The sequence below is a fragment of the Prionailurus viverrinus genome, chromosome A1 (genome assembly GCF_022837055.1).
Source record: "Prionailurus viverrinus isolate Anna chromosome A1, UM_Priviv_1.0, whole genome shotgun sequence".
In the NCBI taxonomy this organism is placed as follows: domain Eukaryota; kingdom Metazoa; phylum Chordata; class Mammalia; order Carnivora; family Felidae; genus Prionailurus; species Prionailurus viverrinus.
The window spans coordinates 164,557,590-164,578,374 of NC_062561.1; the positions used below are offsets into that span (position 1 = coordinate 164,557,590).

The window sequence follows — 20,785 nt, forward strand, 5'->3', positions numbered from 1 at the left end:
ATATAGGTGTACCTATATTAAAGTAGTATTGACTATTTGTAGCCACCACTGTTATATTTACATTTCTTGTTTTATTAAAGTTGCATATGCCTGCTGTCTTCCCAAGCTGCCCCCAATTTATTTAGGACATGGAATAAACGGATTCAAGTATGCAGATAAGGAGCAAATTTGGCTTCCACAAGGAATAAGTAATGAAGTTATAAAAGACTCATAAATTAATGTCAGTGAAAAAGAAATTCTCATGTTGGTTTTTATTTTATATCTAAGGAATAAATTTGGCAAGTCCATTCACTTAAAAAGAGGGTGATCAAGTTCATAGTGAATAAAAATAAATCAAATATGAAGAGAAAAACATTAAGAGAGAAGATGAGAGAAAATCTGGTTAAAAACAATCTAAGCAAAGACAAAGTGTATTATAATTGGAATTCTCTCTACAATATTGCACAACAGTAATTGATTCTCATAGTATTGATTTTTTTCTTAGTACGATACACTGAAGAACCTTTTCCTGAAATCCTTAAAAAAAAGATGAAAGGATCTTCAACAGCCATTTAGTTTGATGTGTATTTTATTGTGTTTTACTTCTTTAAAACATAATATTCAATCATCTGAAGTGTTTAAGCCAAACATCACAGTTTCCATTATTTTTTATAAGTACTACTATATTAAGAAATATAATTTTGCTACAAAAAGTATTCATGAAATTAATATTAAAAGGGTGGTTTAGGGGCACTTGGGAGGCTCATTTGGTTAAGTGTCTGACTCTTGGTTTCGGCTCAGGTCATGATCTCATGGTTTGTGAGATTCAGCCACGCAATAGGCTCTATGTTGAAAGCGTGAAGCCTGCTTGATTGAGATTTTCTCACTCTCCCTCTCTCTTTGCTCCTCCCCTGTTCACACTCTCTTTCCCTCTCTCCCTCTCTCAAAATAAACATTTAAAAATAAATAAATAATGAAAAGATGGTCTAATTTTTTTTAATTAGGAAAAAGTAGGTCTTTGGTAATCTGAAGTATGCATCTCGTATTTTCAAACTTCATTTGTTTAAAATCATATTATTATGTTTCTGCTATAACATCACGTATTGCCTTTGTGTATTTTTCTCTGATTCTTCTGGTAAGGATAGCAGATATTACTTATTTTTTAAAAGATCTAACATCCCACAATAATTTATGTAAAGGTTATCACTAGGATGTCTGTGATATGTCTCTCCATCTAGATCTATTCCTAAGCCTATGTCTCTATATCTATATCACTATATGTGTATTCCTGATTTTTACTAGCTTCCTAAATGGAGAGGCCTTATAATTCCTGGTTTTCCTATTGCAAGATTAGTCCCTTAACCTGTTTGCCCCTGTTGTTATTACTTAAGAAGATAAATTTGCTTAGTGTATTATTTTCTACTTTTGTTTTCAATTATAAGGACCAGGCTGACCCTATATTAATAGTCTGTGTAATGTACATGTATATATTTGAAGGCCAGTTTTCTCCATATTTTAAAGAGTGTTTAACTGGATGTGTTGTCACAGGTTTGCTCTTTGCGGTGAATGGGAAGCCTTACTTTGGGGACCAAGAACCTGTACAGGGATTTGTGTTGAACTTTTCCAGTGGGGAAATTATGGATGTCTTCAAGCCAGTGCGCAAGGTATTCACATATATTGCCTAGGTATCCCTTTTCATGGGAATAAACTAAAATAGGAATCTTGGCGTTTGATTTGTACTTGAATAATTTTTAAAATCTTGAAGGAGATGTGATAACCAACCGTCTTAGCTAGGTTGATAGGGGTTTCCTGTTACTATGTTTTATTTAGAATAAATATCCTTGTCTGTTCTTAGATCAATTTCTTCAGATACAAAGCAACACTGTATGCTTTCTAAGGTTCTTAGTAGACTTCATACAGGATAGCAGGTTGAAATTCACTGTAGTTAGAATACCAAAAAATAATGATAATAATGTCTTTTCCTGGTTTCATCCAAGTAGAGAAGATACCACAGTATATCAAATTGTACTTTTGTAGTTCTCTTAGATCCAACAGAAATCTCGTTTGCTTTTTGTATGCTGTTACTACATTGAGCAACAAGACTTCAAAATAGCACTTCCTGGAATTTATTTAAGTCCTAAAGGCTTGGTTTAGATAAGAGACTAAAGGCTAGTTTTGACTTCACAAATGGCTTACCACTGTTTATTCTAATAGTGCTTGTTTACAAACACACTGTCTGGTTCATCATGCCCATAGCTCTTTTGTCTCTTCAATGTACTTTCTCTTCAGTATGACTGCCTGAATGATCAGATTGTTCATATAAACTTCCTAGATGTACTTGTGGCAGCACATCAATTTTAGAAAATTCAGCCTGCTCACTATCGACAGTAGCCAAATTAAAGAAAGAGCCTAAATGCCCATCGACTGACAAATGGATAAAGAAGATGTAGTATATATATACATAATGGAATATTACTTGTCAATCAAAAAGAATGAAATCTTGCCATTTGCAACAACATGGATGGAACTAGAGTGTATTATGCTAAGAGAAATTAGAGAAAGATAAATATTATATGATTTTACTCATGTGGAATTTAAGAAACAAAACAGATGAATATAGGGGAAGGGAAGGAAAAATAAGATGAAAACAGAGAGGGAGACAAACCATAAGAGACTCTTAAATAGAACAAACTAAGAGTTGCTGGAGGGGTGTGGGGTAGGGGGATGGGCTAAATGGGTGATGGGCATTAGACGGGGCACTTGTTGGGATGAGCAGTGGGTGTTAGATGTAAGTGATGGAACATTATTACACCATATGTTAACTAACCTGGATTTAAATTTTAAGTAAAAGAAAAAAAAATTCAGCCTGCCAAAATGCTGCTAATAAGAGTTATTTTTCAAAACATGTAAATGTTTACTGGCTTTACTTGGATCAAAATGCAGTTGCCATAAAGCACTGGACAAACTATCTCCATACTCATAATTCTTACAGTATTCTTTAAAATACCAAATTTGCTAGATTGAAAAAAAAAACTTTAAAGTGTCTCAATATTTGAGAAATATGTCTGTGAGAGTACTGACAGCTAGTCTGGGATTTATTTATCCTAGAGATATTTATTAACTCCCTACTCTGTCATACACCATGTTAGATAACTGAGGATATGGTGGTGAACAGAACAGGACATAGCCTACATAGCCTCTCCCTCAGTTTTAGCTAAAGTTACAGGATCTGAGTTGAACCAAACTGAATCTGAACTAAAGTAGTACAAATTCCTTACTTTTCCTAAGTTTCTATTGATATGCAACAAGAAGGACTTTTCACCGTATTTTACCTGAAGAGCTATACGGAATCAAATATCCAATCATAGTACCCTTCAGAAAGAAATTCATTACATTGATAATACCTATTTTACTTCAGTAGTGTTGCAGATCCTTACTGATTATCTGATATTCATTGTTTTGCCCCTTTGAGTTAACTTCCTCATATCTATTGATAAAGTAAGAGACTTAACTTTCTTTCACGTCTTCACTTTGTATTAGTACAGTGTTTGCCTTGATTGTTCTTTTAATGCTAATATAATATACTGTGTCAACCAGGACATTAACTTTTAATTCATATATACATCTAGAAAGCAAAACTATGGGCTAAGCAAGAAGCTAAATTCTACATGAGCCTTATTCTCATAAAAATATGAACAGCCATGAATGAAAATCTTAGAAAGCATTATGCCTAAACATTAGCGTTCATCAGACATTCAACAATGAATAAGTCACAAGATGTAAGTCGTAAGTCAGTATAGCAAACTTAAAAAGAGAGTCTAACTCCAAGGTGAAATTTACTTTTCCTTTCAATAAACAGGACTTACAACAAAATGTAGAAATTTGTTCTGAGTTGACTCTGTAAACTAACATCAGTTGATGAATCTCTCAGAATTCCCATTTAATCACATTATCATCACAAAGATTAAATTTGGGTGAAGGAAACCATATGGTACTCTGATTCCTAAGTATGAAGAGATTCTTCTTTCAAATCAAAAGTCAGGTTTTGCATAATGTGTACCTGTTTGTGCCTGTCCACCACATATTTCCCCATGTACTTCAGTTCTCTCTTCTGTTACATTCTTTAGAAAAGTTTATGCCCGAATGTATGAGCTTCATTTTATGTCTATGCAGGGAGGCTCAGACCGTAGGACAATAAAGATCAGGGCAAAAGATACACAGTTACCTTCCATTTTCTTACCCCCATTATCACAAGAAAGCCTACGGTCCCTAACATCTGGTTGCACACACACTCTTCAGGCTGGAATGGAATGGATCCCTGCCACTCCAAGCCAAAAGAAAAGAAAAGGAAAAAAAAAACAAAAACAGAAAACAAAAACCAGCCTATATTTATGTTGTTTCTCTAACCTTAACAATGGAGATTAAAATTACAGTATTTGATAGGATTTGAACTCAAAATTTCACACAAGTGAAATTACTTATCCAAAGCTACAGAGTAAGTAGCACACCTGGATCATAAACACAAGTCTTTAGACCCTAAAATGTGTTTTAACCTTTTAATTCCCGGAGGTACACATCCATATACCAATGGATTATATTAAACTACAACATAACTTGGTGCAACTTCTTAGAGAGCCATTTTACTTCATATTAAGTAAGTTTAAACATTATTTCATGTTAAAGAAAACATAACTATACAGAGAACACAAATCCCTTATGCAGTTTTAAGACAGAGTATAAGATTTTGAGAGCAGGTTGATTGTCCTGGGCTCTGTCATCAGATGCCCCAGGAGGATGCTGTCATTCTTTCTTGTCAGTGTTACTTTGCTAGGGAGGGGTACCTCAAGAGAAGAGAGGAGAAACCTCAGAAAAGTTTACAAAGCCTAGACTGGAAGGTCTTTAAATCCATTCAACTCTGAAATCCTAAAGCTTACAACATGATTTTCTGTTTCAGATAACACAAAACAGAATAGTTCATTAAAGAAATTACAGTTGAGTGCTTCTGATTGCAGAAGGAATAGAGGTCCCGAAGTCCTATCCACTATTTCTACCCTCTCAGCCCCTCCAATGGCCGCAGAGTATCTCCAACAGAACCCCTGGCTCCCTGGATCAGCTTGAGAACCAGAGATAGAAGTTTATTGTTATTGTAGCATGGAATTGATGACATATTGTGATTTATTTAAAGCAAAGTTCTTAGCTAATGACGAGTTCACACATTTCCCCCTCACCTATTTATATTATTTTTCCTATCAGAAAATATGCAGCACTTTACAACCATATGCTCTGCAAAGCAGTTTCTAAGAACATATTTTGGTACAGAAGAGGAACTGCCTAGAATTTACAAGTCTGTTGCCACGTATTAGCTGAACCCAAAAAAAAGATGAACATTTAATGACTGGCTTGTGAGATTTCAACAAGGCAACATTTTGATTTCTGGCTTTCTGTTCTTCTCATGTGCATTTGTCACAGCTCATTTGATAGTATGAAGGAATGAGCCTCCTTGGCATGGCTGTCTCCTGTTTCTTTTCAGTGTGACAAATTGTTGATGATTCGCAAAGTACAATAGTATCTCCACAGTATGTATTCTGCCTGCCTAAAGTGAGCTAGGAACAGTAGTTTGCCTCATTGGTGCCCTTTGTACTCAGCAAACTGAAGTGGGCAGATCCTGTCTGATAAGACCACAGTCAGGATAATGCTCCTGTTCACACGCACTGGTCATATTTCTGAGAACTGTATACTCAGGCCTACTGACCTCAAAGGTGAAAAAAAATCATCCATATCCTACCAGCTGGTGGACACGTGGCACCTCCGAAAGCTTCAGTAGCCAGACAGAAATGGCAGCAGCACAACATTTTAAGGCTGCTTTTCCAGGAACTAGTTTAGTGGCCTTAGGAAAGTCACAGAAAGTGCTCCCCTGTCTCATGTCCTCATGACTGAGATGGCAATGATTTGAAATGGAACTATGTCATGAAGAAAAACATTAAACCACTGAATATTGAAATAGGTAAAAAAAACAAAAAACAGGAAGTACTTGCAGGAAACACTCTATTTGTTTCCTTTTGCTGACTGAAAATACTACAAATACTGGGCTTCAGAGTAAGCAAACCCCACATTTGCTGCGTATCACCTTGGATGCATTCAGACTGAATGCCCTGAAACTTTGAAATGACTCCTCTTATCAGTAACGTATAAACAGCTTGTCAGGTAGCATATGGTAGGTAGCTTGATGGGAGCAATAACAAAAATTAATACTCAGTCTTTTTTTACTTGTGTAAATTAAAACAGGCAAATGTGATAGTGATTAAAAGAAGAAAGAAACATGGCGGCAGAAATAAATATAACTAAATAGGTGGCTAATGTAACAGCAAGTAAACAAAACTGTAAAAAATTAATCTTCCTATAAATGCTCACTTTTAAAAGGTTTGAAAGTCAGTGGTGAGGGTCCCTTGGCATTTCCCGAGGGGGCAGAGTCGGTGCCTGGTGAATGAGTGAATGCTTCTTCTTGGCCTAGAGTTGCTTTGACAGAATTATAGGTTGTTTGGTTTGATTCATAGGCTTCTTGCTTTGTTGTGTGCTTTGCTTTGTTTTTCTGCCTTTTCATGAAGAATTCAAGTGTAGGCTCACCACCCTCATTTTTATTCTGGCAGCACTTTGACATGCCTCACGATATTGCTGCGTCAGAAGATGGGACTGTGTATGTTGGAGACGCTCACACCAACACTGTGTGGAAGTTCACCCTGACTGAAAGTATGATTTTTAGAGTATTATTGTCCACATTTTCCCCCAGTTGCATCGCTTAAGAGCATGTGAAAAAAATATTTGCATTCCCTTCTCTTTTTATTGATAGGAGAAGGAAATCAAAGCATAATTGGCAGTTGTTAAACGACCTGTTTGGTTTCATTCCAGGGATTAAGCTGATTTTTAAAAAGTAGAGAGAAACACTTTTTTTTTTTTTTTCCTGGCAGTTATCCCCTTGTTTCCACAGATACTCCACAGGAAATTCTTGATGCCTGGAGTAATGTCTGTTACATTGAAAGCCAATGTTAATTCCAAGTTAGTTCCAGAGGGAGATGATGGGTTTGGCAAAGCAGAGGAGCTACTGGCTTCCACCCTGGTGTCACTTCCCATGTGGCTCTTCAGCTCTCGGTAGCTGCCGAGCACCTAGGAGCACCAGCACATCTGTGTCAGACACATAGTATCCCAAGCAGGAAGCATTGCATTTTCTCCTTTAGACTTCAGCTTGTTCAGAATACTGAACTGTTGTTTCACATAACTCAAAATTATGTCTGGGGACAGAAGAGTTTCCCCATTAGGATCAAGCCAGCTACTTTTGGGGATTTTCTAATGGCAATTTGGACATTATTTCTAATTCTTGAAAAGTATACTAACCTAGCCTCTGACATCATACTAAAAACAAGTTTCTCAATTAAACAGGGTCCAGGGCACCTGGGTGGCTCAGTCGATTGAGTGTCTGACTTTTGATTTCAGGTCAGTCATAATCCCTGGGTCATAGGATCGAGCACCACGTCAGGCTCCATGCTGAGTGTGGAGCCTGCTTAAGATTCTCTCTCTCTCCCTCTGTCCCTCTCCCGCACTCGCTCTCTCTCTCTCTCTCACAAAAAAAAAAAAAAAAAAAAAAAAAAAAAAAAAAAAAAAAAAAAAAAAAAAAAAATGCAGGGTAGAAACAATAGGAGAAGATAGGGTTAAAGAAAAGAATTAAAGAATGGAAGACAGTAAAGCTGAGGTATCAGGAACTGCAACAAGCAATTTTAGATAGATAATAAGGTCATTTGGAATTAATGAAGATAAATACTAATTATAACAAGGAAAAGTGAAAATTACAACAAAGAAAAGAAGTTATGAGAAAGAGAAGTAATATCAAGAGTCCAAAAACTTTAATCGTTCAGCATACAGATCTTGGAACCCAAGTAAATTTGATAACTGCTATCTTCAGAATTGTCCTTTGAGTAGCTTTTGCTGTTTTGTAATAAGGACCCAGTTAGAGTTGAGGGCACAGAGATGTCTGTGGACTGTTCTACTCCAGCAGTAGCCTTACATTCCCCTTGTAAGTGTAGCTCTCCCACCACCTGCCTCCTCAAAGAGGAACCAGAACGTGTGGGCAGACAGGAAAGTAAATAGATGGATAATTCCCAATTCCAAGACTAACTCCAGGCTTTTCCAGATTTAAAAAAAAAAAAAAATGAATAGCTTTCAAGATAGAAAAGACCTCAGAAATCTAGACAGTATCTTCATTTTGCAGACAGGAATATGATACTTGAACTCATCAAGATTCTGGTCTGAGGGTCTTGATACCATCCTAGTGGTCAGTACTCAACAGAGATGCATATCCAAGTCACGGTGGGGAGGGCTTTCAAAACACATGGCCAGATCCTACTCAAGATCTAAGAAGAGGGTGACAATATGTGTATTTTGGAAAGGCTTCCAAGTGTTTTTGACAATCCCTTGGTTGAGAAGCGCTGCAATAAGCATTCAGCTTTGAAAGAGAAAAACGCTCTCTGGAGTCCAGAATGCAACTGAATAATAAATCTCGAAAACAGTACTTGTGGAACAGTAAGACTGCCATCGGAGGCTAAACAAATGTCCCCTGTCTTTGCATTCTACTATTTAACTAGTGAAATCTACTTATGTAGCTAGAATACTGGTAATCAAACATGGCAGAGTTAGTCATCAGTCCATGTCCATATAAAAACAGAACCACTTGATATTTCAAAAATACATTCATTATGAACTCCACAAGGAAAATCTTATTTTGAATATGAAGAGCTTAGAAATATTTCAGCTTTCCCTAGGAGACTGTATCCGGGATTCATGGGCCTGGCACCAAATTAGTGGTTTGTCTTAAAACTCTTCTGTAATATGATATTGCATTTGATGAAGTGAAAATATTTGCTACTAAGCAAAATTAATGTGAAAATTAAGTTTTCAGATCTTTTTTGGAGATTTTGATTTTCTTTTTCCTTTGCTGTGCTATTTACAGAAATGGAACATCGATCAGTAAAAAAGGCTGGCATTGAAGTCCAGGAAATCAAAGGTTGGTCAGATTCCTCTTATGACTGTGAAACCCAAGACTATTTGTGCTGAATTATTTTATGGCTCTTGATTGCACATTAAAAAATATCAGACTAAAAATATAATCCGGTAAATCATCCATAACTTCTATGTACTGAGCCTTTAAACCTGCATGTTGCTACTGTTTTCTCTGTTAAATGGACTGGTAATAATGAGCTCAAATTCACTGATTTCAAGTGATAGAAAGTGATTCTGAACAAGCGGGCCAAAGACATTCAAAGAGGAAAAAAAAGTAAGTCAGCCACTTTTAGAAGTACATTAACCTCAGACAAGCAGAAAAATACCATCCAGTATACTGGAAAAGGCCTTCCATAATGGGCTGTAGTCTAAATGAGTGAAAAACATATCTTTGGTGAGTTTCTGTTATAGGGGCCTGACAAGATGAGCTGTTCCCTAAGCTCCAATCTTAGCACCAATCGCCCCAAAATTTACTGAGGGCCATCTATGTATAAGGGGCTATAATTGGTTTAAGGGAAATGTAACTGTGCCTGACTTCAAAAGACTTATAACCTATAAGGGGAGAGAGGGAGAGAGGGAGGGAGAGAGAGAGAGAGAGAGAGAGAGAGAGAGAGAGAGTGTGTGTGTGTGTGTGTGTGTGTGTGTGTGTGTGTGTGTGTGCAGGCACACGCATATGCATATACACAAATAAGTATAGCTTTGGTACATACTATCAGGAATGGGAAATGGAATTTAGCTACTGTTAAGCAACCACTGGTTTAATTCGAAATCCTAGTCAAATTATTCTCTCCCTTTCCTAGGATCAGTTTATATTTGTACATGTTATACTATCTGCAGGGTTTTGACATGGTCATGTAAAATTAAGAACTCAATATAGGGTGCTCCCAATGTTTAAAAAGCAAAGTGATTTCATTATTAGTTGCTTTATAAATGATTCACCTAGATATTCAGACTTAACCCTAGGCTTTCTTGTTTTCCTTTCTCATGAAAGCAGATGGAAAAAGATACAAAGAAGCAAGAACCAAGAGGGTGCTTAGGGATTTTATATAGGCAGATAAGAGAATATAGCCAACTCAAGGTTGAAAGGGGTAAGATAATATTATAAAATAAATAGCAAATGTTTGGCATTTATAGAGATTCAACACAGGTGACTCTACTGGGTGGCATTGATACCACACTCATATTGAAGAGTTCCTGATCCTTTATTTTTCTATGATTGTTACATACAGAATTATTGGTGAGTTGTTTTCCCTGGAATAAGTATATTATTATTAATAATAGCTATCATTCATGGAGCACAAACAATGAACTATACAAAAATTACTAAATTAATTCCTTACACCAGCCATGTGATAATTTGGTATTATCCCCATTTTACACATGAAGAAATCGAAGATCAGAATTACTGCTAAGTGATAGAGCCGGGGTTAAACCAGTTTATTTGCCACTGAAGTCTGTGCTGTTAACCACTATTCCTGTACTACTGAGGAGAAATGAATACCACCAATTCATTTACCATAAATTCTTCCAAGAGCTATAGGTTGGGGATGGTTGTATTTACTCTGAAATCTCTGGGATTTCACAGTGGCCTCAAGCCACTTCTGTTTAAATAAGTTCCACCAAAAATAAAATAAAAATCCTAGATTATAGTGTTTGGATTGTTGAGAACAGCCCATCCACACTGATCTCTTCTTGCCTGGCCAATGAAGGATGAACAGTGAGCGCTCTCCCCACACCATTTCCTCTTTCCTCTGTGCACACCACTGACTGAATTCAGAAAACCTCCCAGCCTTGTGGCGGAACACAGGAGTTCAAATAGTAAATGTCATTGAACTATCTTGTCATGACATTCACATTTTAATAGGAATACCTAAACTCAAATACCCAAACTCAAATGAAGTTCTTCTAGTCCTCTGTTGGATTCATATGACTCTCATTAAACCTTTCTTTTTTTAAGATTATTTCCTTATTACACAAAGGAGTATAAAGCATGCTGAATCTCCAAAAGTTTGTCTTTTATCAAAATCTGAAAACTTAATTTAAACCATCCCTTACAAAAGAGAGGGAGAAACATCATCCCAGATTTAGCTGCTGTATAAATTTCCAAATTTGAGTAACCTCTGATGACCTTCATCTCTACTGTGAATGGTCATATAACTGATGAGTAATAACAGGGTTTCAGAACCAGTGTTGTGTTCACAGGGAGTTGCACAGGTAAGAGAATGTGTGATGACAAGAAACTTAGGAAAAGCATTTTCAAATAAAGTTGCTAGGGATTAAAGATGTCAAAATCATAGCCTTTACCCCTAGCTCCCCAAATAAAAGATGATGATAGTGAATCAGTCTCAATAACATAAAAAGAAACTCTCTAGGGCAGCTAGCATCTTAGGCCTTATGGAGAACAACATATTATAGGGGAAACACACTGAATTAAAAAAATAGTAATAAAAAGAAAGGAAAGAGTAATCTCATTGGTGCTATCTGCACTTTTCCTGTTACTTGCTAGTATGCCATCTAAAACCTTCAGTCATCAGTTCTGTCTGTAATAAACTGGGTAATAATTGCTGTATTGCTGTATTAAGAATGTCTCTCCTTTACTGTCCAAGTTATTCCAATTCCAAGAGGTCTCTGGGCTTCTCCCCTCTCTCAAGAGGAAAGAAACATGTTCATGCTTGAGTGTGTGAGCTCACACAAGAATGCACCTAGCCTCCCTTTCTAAACTCAGGGCTTTAAAGAAGGGAAAAAACTTCCTGTATGTCAGCTTTTCAAAATTATATTTATTTCCAAGTATGTATAGGGATGCCAGAAGAGCTTGTTTGAAGACATTTTTGTTTAAAATGCAATACATCTGGCATCGTACATGATAGAAAAATGTCACATGAGGCAGCCCCTCTCTTCCAGAAGCCCCAGGTTCTGGATAATATTGGAGCTTCTTCACTGCTCCTTCATCAGGGATGCTCCAAATTAAAGAATTTAATTTTCAGTTAAAGAATTTAGGATAAAGAATAAAAGTGGCAGAATTTGAATTGTTACTGTTTTTAAATTCCTTAAATCCTTAAATCATAACTATTTTTTAGACTTTTTATTCCACTTATAAAAGTTCCTGAGAAAGAACAATATATATATATATTTTTTTTTTACTGGGAAATTTAAATTTATCCTCTTTCTTTAAGATATAGAGTATTTTTTAAAATCTAAACATACTTCAGCAGGTTCAAAAGTTAGAATGTTTGTGTATTTTTAGTAGATGCACTCAGATTACCAAAGGGAATGTGGACATCAAGAATTTCTCAAGTGTAGTGTGTATACCTTAGTAAGGTTATTACCTCATTCTCAGCATACTCTCTGTGAATGCTAAACTGATTCTGTTAGTCTGTCACCTACTTCACAGTTCTTGTTTCCTTTTACTGGAGCTCACTCCTAGCTCTGCCTTTATAAAAAGGGAACTGAAAATGAGCTGGTACAGCCATTGTCTCTGGTGCCAGTAAACCCACTAAATGACAGAAAATTATATGTAATTATTCTGGTTATAGTCACCTTCAAATAGAAACAAATCCTTCTTTCAAGGCAACAAATTTTTGACTACCAATCTGTATCTTTGGTCTGTTTTTTAATCTTGTCTTCTATTTATTGTTATTTTCCTGCTTAAATATAGAAGGAATTTAAGTAAAACAGAACAATTTGCCTATCTCTCCTATAGTAATGAAGAAAAAGATGTAACAATTAGTGATCAGGAAGAGTAAGAATCACACTTATATTCCTCTTGGAAACTGAGATCCAGACAGGTTAAATTGGAGCCATCTAGATCTACGAACCAATCCCTTTCCTTCTCTCCTGCTGAAGTTTCAAAAAGCCACTCCAGTGGACAAAAAATTGAAATAATGGTTTCCCCTTAACCATAGTACAGAGAAGGAAATGAAGACTATGGGGCCATCTGTAAAATGGTGATACTAACAATGCCTACTCATAGGCTTGGTGTAATGATTAAATGAGAACATTGCCTGAAACAGTACAAGTGCTCAGTAGGTTTCATTGAGATCATGAAGGAGGCTGGCTCAGAACATTGAAGGAAAAAGCTGCAAAAAGCTTATAAGCAAAAAGCTTATAGTGTCTTAAGTAATTTGAGAAATCCTTCCTTGGAGAATTTTCCAGCAAGCTACTAAGCATGTGAACACATATTAAACATTAACCAAAGATTTTGCTGGTTGTGTTGAACCAGCTATTCCTGCCATTTTGTCAAAATTTCCATGAGGCCATATGATACACTCTACATCGCACCAAGAAACTGAAGTTCCAGAAATCTTGTGAGCATTTTGGCAAAGATGATAGTAACTTCTAGACTTTGCACACTAGGGTTTTTGTACAAGCACACATATGTGCTTCTGGAGGGCAAGAATGTTGGAAGGCTCAACCTTCAAGTCAGTAGTTGTTAAGATACCTGAAGCAGTTTATATGGTTCAGTTGAATCATTTCCCAAACAGTACTTTAGGCCTGTTATCTACCCAGTACCAGTCAATACCAGAGAATTGTTCTATTTTCATCATACACAGAATCATATATACAGTGCTTCTGTGTATACTTACGGCTTACTAGGAACTGTATAAAAGAACCTGAAAAGGACACAGTTCTTTTTCCAGTTTGAAATCCTAGAATTAATGTGTGTCACTGTGCATGAGATGTGCCAATAACTCATTGAACATTAACAAGATTCATAAACTAAAGATACAAGGAAACATGCTTATTAAACACCATCTCTATGATAAATATTCACACTCAACAATTTTATGAAGGAGGTGTTTTGTTTGTTTGTTTATCATCATAGGTCTACAGATGAGGTTACTAAGGCCCAGATTATTTAAGTAACTTGCCCAAAGTTACACAGCTAATTTATATAGGAGAACTAGGATTTCAGCCTAGATTCATTTGACTGTAGTATGCACACCAATTCTTTGCCTGCACCATACTGCCTATTAATTTTAACTTTGAAAAAAATGCAAAAGGAGGATATTTGTTTTGTGGAATTATGGGGAATAAAGGGTGGGATCAAAGAAAACCAACTTAAAGGTACAAAACCATTGGGTGGATATTACTAATCACAATACCTGCTGCTAGCTTGGTAGATTCAGATATTGAAATGTGAACCCCACATGCACGGAACTCAACAAGTTCTTTATGAGCAGTTGTTGATTTGACTGGGTAGGGGTGGGTGGTGGGGTTTTGGAATCTTTGAGTCAGTTGAATATTGTGAACTCTTCTTTCCCTGAAGAATCCGAGGCAGTTGTTGAAAACAAAATGGAGAACAAACCGGCCTCCACAGAGTTGCAGAAGATGCAAGAGAAACAGAAACTGATCAAAGAGCCGGGCTTTGGAGTGCCCATTGTTCTCATTACAACCCTTCTGGTTATTCCGGTGGTTGTCCTGCTGGCCATTGCCTTATTTATTCGGTGGAAAAAATCAAAGGCCTTTGGAGGCAAGTAAAATGAGCCCCTTGAACTTGGAACCTACCTTTGAAAGAGTGTTTGGCCTAAGTATCCCCAAAGTTTGGTTGTGATTTTTTTCAGTGTTTTTTCTAAATGCTCTCTGCCTTTTTGGATATTATTGTTTATGTTCCAAATATTGTTTATAGTTAGTATCACCATAGAAAAAGTATCTGAAGCCTCAGAAATTTAGATAGTTAGATTAAAATATAACTTTTAATACTGCCTTTTAGCAACTGGCATAAGCCCAGTTAATGTCTCCACATGAAATTGTGTAGATATGTAGTCACTATAAATTAGGGTCAGGAAGGAGGAGATCCTTGCTGTTAGAAACAGGCCCAGGCCTCAAAATACCTAGGTCCATTCTTTGGGAGTTATATATTTCCCCTGCTAGTCCTGGCTTTAGCTCCTAGCTACATGACCTTGGGCAAGTTACTTAGTCTCTCCAAGCCACAGTTTCCTCATCTATAAAGTAGGGATAAAATACTCACAAGGTTGTGTGAAGATTAAGGGAAATAATAAACATAAAGCATTTATCAACAGTATCTGCCACCAGGTAAGTGCTCAAGTAACACCACCAATGATTGTGAAAAACAGTCATTGGTAATACAGTAATAGAAGTCATAAGTCATAAAAGATACTTATCTTAAACCTCAACTTTCTCAGGAAATCAACTATTTATTCCTACAATACATCATTCAGTAGCTTTTAAATAGTCACAATTTGGGCCATCAGCCTTCCTTCACCAAACAAGGCAGGGTCCAGTGTTGGAATCAGTATTTTATCAGATCATTATCATAGTGTAGGAAGAGGAGCTCTGTTCCTTTCAGGACATTCAAATAAACAAACAAATAATCCAGCCCATGATTCTTACCTCCCAGGAGCAGTTCCTTGGCTGGCTTCCCAGGTCCTAAGGCAAGAGTCTACAACTGTGTCGGGGAAGGAATCTGTGGGCCAGGGTGGGAGGCAGCATTCGATCAAGAAGTAGCATCTGATTCTATTTCAGGCCAAGGCGACCATGGCAGGGATTCAGTGCCCACGGCAAAGCCCTGACACAGAAAAGCACACAGAAACAAAGAACAGAGGATTCCATTTAATTAGTTGTGAAAGGGAATTTTTCTAGGACTTTGATTTGCTGTTCATCTGCAATTGATAAACCTCTCAAAAATACAATTAACTCTTCAAAAAGAACTTCTTTTGAGCCCCTGTTAAGGGTATGGAACTGTGGTAAGCAGGAGCAAAGATAAACATAGTTGTTGTCTTCATGGAGTTAGATGGAAGCTTCAAAAGAGCAAAAATCTTACATGTTGACTTGTTTACTTATGTATCCTCAGCACAGTCACAGTTCCTGGCACTAGGGGTTTGATAAATAGTTGTTGGGGAAATGACTGAATAAATAAGTGGAGCTCACAGAATAGATGAAACATAAAAAAAGAGAGGACTGTATATAAAGGTAACAACAGAGGGTGGTAAGTGCAGTGATAAATACGCAGAGCATCAGGAACACGAGGGGCTGGGACCAGGCAGCAGGAATGGTGGTATTCAACCACACTGGAAGGAGTAGTAGCTAGGGAGTTAAGAAGGTTTGGTCTCTCCTGTTCACTGGTAAGCGCGTGTGACACAGCACTGTTACAGAATACTGAATTTACAGGAGTGTGTTGGGAAGGCAGAGACCTAAGTCAGACCATATGAAATTACCTTTATTCATATTGGAATATTCAACAGAAATATTGCAGTTTTATATGGTTCCATATAATACATTTAATTCTAAAAGTAGATCAGCCTGTCACCTTTTTTCAGCATTTGTTCTGGATAGATCTTGTCCAATTAATGAGTTTTTAGTAACCCTCATAAAAGACCTTCCATTTATTCAACACATACTTATTGCATGTCACTTCCACATCAGACACTGTGGTAGGCACAGGGAATACAAAGCCAGCTAAATAAAGGCTGTCCTGCATCCTTATAGAACTTATAATCTAATCTGTTGGCTCTCTAACAGTCTTAATCAGATTCTTCCCTTCTTGCCTATTTTTCTCCATACCCACTCTTCTACCTTTCCTCTGCCATCTGCTTGCTAGCTTTTTCCTCGAGGCTGCCTCTACTCCTGGTTAGAGGCTTCATAGGAGAACCCTAAGCCTCACTTCCCTGTCTACGGCCCTTAGGGGAGTAGCCCTTAGGGGAAGTCAGGACAAAAAGTACAGACAGATACAGAGCAAAGGGAAAAATAAGTCCATTGGGAGTTCTGCCTCCCCATAAAGAAAGAAAGTCCATCCATCAGGAAGATGGGAAGCTCCAAGGGAGAGTTTGGGTCACTTTTATGACTGAAATTATTCAGTGTTTCAGGTCCTTGCCTTCACTTAAGTCCTACACAAAGAAGAAATGATGTACGTGAATCCAAGGCTGTCTCAAGCACAACATGTTCTGTGCTTAATAGAAAGATTAAAGCCTGAGACAAAACTCCTAATTTATAATAACCAAAGCTTCCCAAGTTGTTACAAACTCCTGGTAATTTAATTTTGTCCTAATAAAAATAATATTTATTGAGCATTTACTGTGTAGCTACCAGGCACTGTTCTAAGCACATCACATGCAGTATCCCATCTAAACCTTGCAGATGGGTAGGAATTATCATTGATCCCTCTTTTCTCCAATGAGAAAACTGAGGCTCAAAGAAGTAATTTATTGAGACTGCACAGCACTGAAGTTGAACCCAGCTCTGGCCCTCAGATACATCACAATAATCTATCGCCTTTTTTCCCCCTTAGAATTGCTTACAGACAAACCCAGGCCTTGTTTTTAATCATTTATGAACCTCTGATTCGGTATTGAAAGTTGAGCCCATGGTTGAGGAGGGTGACTGGGACTCATTTTGAAATGTGCCATCTTTTTCTAGCAGATTCTGAACACAAACTTGAGGCAAGTTCAGGAAGAGTGCTCGGAAGACTTAGAGGTATGCCTGTGACCTTTCAGAATCCTTCACATGTGGCTCAGAGTCAACACGCTCATGTCCTTTACAGAGCAGGGATCTAATTCCCATACTCTCTCTAAAAGTAAACTCCTCATGTGCAGCACAGCAATGTTAAATGCAGAATGCAAACTGTAAACTAAACTGAAGTATGTGGCGCTGGCAGCACATTTCCCAGTTTCGTTTTTTTCTACCTTGCCTTTCTATATTTAATTCTCTTCCCCTGCCTTTTATCTGTCTGGCTTCATTTGTCTTCAGTAAATTTTCTTTCACTCCTGTCAGCATGTCAGTGCTTGTCATAGTGAAGATGACCTTTTCATATAGTTATTGAAATGAAGAGCTCCTCAAGGGATCCCAGTTCCAGAGAGCCTGGAAAAAGCAGGAGCTGGGAAATGAATCTTAAAGAATCCTACAGAAACACATAATCCTGGGGAGCTTTTTTCTTATATATTTTAATAAATCAGTACAAGTAATATCTTTCTGACTCTGTAGGTTATCTCTTTCACTTCTGTTGTTGTTGTTAATATCTACTCTTTCCCATCCCAATATCTAATGTGTTTACCATTTAAGAATTTACAAGTACACCGAGAATCATTTGTGCAAACTTTCCATCAGTTCTATGTCACTGTGTGCTTTCTCCAGGAAAGGGAAGTGGAGGCTTAAACCTCGGAAATTTCTTTGCAAGCCGGAAAGGCTACAGCCGGAAAGGGTTTGACCGTCTTAGCACCGAGGGAAGCGACCTAGAGAAAGAGGAGGATGATGGAAGTGAATCGGAAGAGGAGTATTCAGCACCTCTGCCTGCGCCCTCACCTTCTTCCTCCTGAAGACGGGCTTTGATTTAGGTTGATGAGATTTTCCAAGAATGCCCGATTCCTTTCCCTTTAGCACGTTTAGAGTTTTGCGTATTTAATTGTAAACTGTACTAGTCTATGTGGGACTGTACATGTTTTATTTCATTTGTTTTTAGTTGGCTTCTGTTTCTAGTTGAGGAGTTTCCTAAAAGTTCATAACAGTGCCATTGTCTTTATATGAACATAGCCTAGAGGAATGGTCCTCTTCTTCCATCACACTACTAATTTAATGATGGAAGCTTTGCTCATTTACATTTTTGAGACTTTTCTGTAGATGTAAATAACCCCATTCTCTGCTTGAACACAGTATTTTCCCAATAGCACTTCCATTGCCTATGTCTGTCTTTGGTGCCTTTCCTGTTCAGCATTCTCAGCCTGTGGCAGTAAAGAGAAACTTTGTGCTACATGAGGACAAAGCTGCTAAATCTCCTATTTTTTTAAAATCACTAACATTATATTGCAATGAGGGAAAGAAAAAAAAGTCTCTATTTAAATTCGTTTTTTAATTTTCTTCAGTTGGTGTGTTTTTGGGATGTCTTATTTTTAGATGGTTACACTGTTAGAACACTATTTTCAGAATCTGAATGTAATTTGTGTAATAAAGTGTTTTCAGAGCATTAGCTGTCAGAGTGTATTTTGCAATTTTTGCATATTTGCAGGGTTTTGTATACAACTTTTGTAATAATTACACAAACCACGGATATAGTGAAAACTACCCAATGTCTTCAGCAGAAAGAAATGTGTTGTATTGTATTAAAATGAAGATGATATTTTGTTATGTAGCTGATATAAATTAAAAACCAGCATCAGAGTTTACATACATGTGTAAATCCAGGCTCTCTTTTAAATTTAAAGAGGGGTTTTGCCTGTGTATCAATAAGGAGGTAAATAATTTAATAAAAGGTGATCTAGCTAAGAGGAAACCTGTGTCTCAAGTTACATATGCAAATAGACCCATCAATATAGGTTACTAGTTTTCTTTTTAAAGAATAATTTCACTCCAATTCCATGTATTCATGGGAATATTCATCTCTTACAGGAACTGTGAATTACTTTTATAACATCTTTTTCATAATTCATCAATGCAGTTTAGTAAGAACGTGATCACTTTTCTTTGTGTAATAATCAGACTCTAGAATCCTTTCTTCAAAATGGCTGTATTTGCAATCCAGGCATCTTAGTAGTGGCACATTAGAGATTTAATTGACTCATCATGGAAACAATACAGAGTGCTTTGCAAAAAAAAGTATATTAATTAGAATGTCTTCCAGCTATATTGTTTTTAAAAATCTAACATAACCTAGATTTTTTTCTTCTCATACACCAAAGAAGATCTGATTGAAAGATTTATTACTTCCCATATATTCACCTTCCTGGTATAGCTTAATTTGGGCATCCTACCCAAATAGAAGCTTCACCTTTTTTTTTTTTATTCTTATCTTCCTTCTCAAATAAGGATATACTTACCTCCCTTTGCCCACTCCTTTATGCCCCTTTCAGTGCATACTGGTAAACATGTAAATATAGAATGATAACACTATTCTGAGGTATATGTGCCTGTTCACAGTATGTAAGATATTTTTATTTCCACATCAGAATTAGTCCAGTACCCCCCCCCCCGCCCCCGCTAAGACACATGTTTTATAGGTTGACTTTGATGCTGTTCAAGTTTGCTTACATTGAGGAAATTAGTTGACTTGCACTCAGGTCATCTTTTGTGGTGCAATATTTGATTGTCAGCTCCATTAGCTGCTTTTTTAAATGTTACCTACATCAAATCTTATTCCTAAACAGTTTACAATGACTCAATGGATGCAAAAAATAAATAAAAATGATAAATGATAAGGAGGTGAAAAAGATAAATGGAGAACAAAGATAAAAATGGAGAACAAAGAAAAAATACGAGAGTAGTTCCTATTACACCTGCTCAGGCCAAGACGTTGGCTCTAAGCTTTCTAGCAGCTCATTAAATAAAACTTGACTGGTTATATAATTCATAAATCCATTAAACATTTAGAATTCCTAATTATAAGGACAGAAAAACTTGTTCCCAAGTATCTTCTGAAAGACAGCAGCAAGATGTGTGAGTAAAGTCTTCAACAATATCCAGAGTAGACAAATACATTTTGCAAGTCTGTTCTTACATATATCCATCAATATAGCATGTGACATCTTATATCTCATATAAGCAAATGGCATTATAAAAAAGAAGATACAGAAAAAGAAAATCTGCTGGGGCATTATAAACCTGTCCTAGTATACTACCCTTATTCTACTAACCTGGCTTAAAGATGGTAGACTAGAAATGAGTGAACTGCATTGCCTTCAAGCAATCTCTCCATTGATTATCGTTCTTAGCTGAATTTCATTCACTGAGACACAGAGAATGCACTGCCTGGGAAGCGTCTCAAGAAGTGGATCCCATCCCTGGCTTCACAGTAGAATCCCCTGGGGAATTTAAG

At 36.9% G+C, this 20,785-nt stretch overlaps 1 protein-coding gene across 12 annotated transcripts in view; it reads left to right on the forward strand.

Moving 5' to 3' along the window:
* The window catches only part of PAM (peptidylglycine alpha-amidating monooxygenase), a 276,825-nt gene extending 257,682 nt beyond the window's left edge, over positions 1-19,143 (forward strand). For 2 of the 12 annotated variants that reach the window (XM_047851250.1, XM_047851291.1), the window contains 6 exons: positions 1,528-1,643; positions 6,627-6,726; positions 8,978-9,031; positions 14,294-14,497; positions 17,401-17,457; positions 18,115-19,143. In XM_047851250.1, coding sequence (XP_047707206.1) covers positions 1,528-1,643; positions 6,627-6,726; positions 8,978-9,031; positions 14,294-14,497; positions 17,401-17,457; positions 18,115-18,296 — 713 coding nt within the window. In that variant the 3' untranslated portion in view covers positions 18,297-19,143. The remainder of the gene's footprint in view (positions 1-1,527; positions 1,644-6,626; positions 6,727-8,977; positions 9,032-14,293; positions 14,498-17,400; positions 17,458-18,114) is intronic. The other 10 variants (XM_047851253.1, XM_047851300.1, XM_047851268.1 and 7 more) reach the window with 5 other exon arrangements.
* Positions 19,144-20,785: the final 1,642 nt, after the last annotated feature.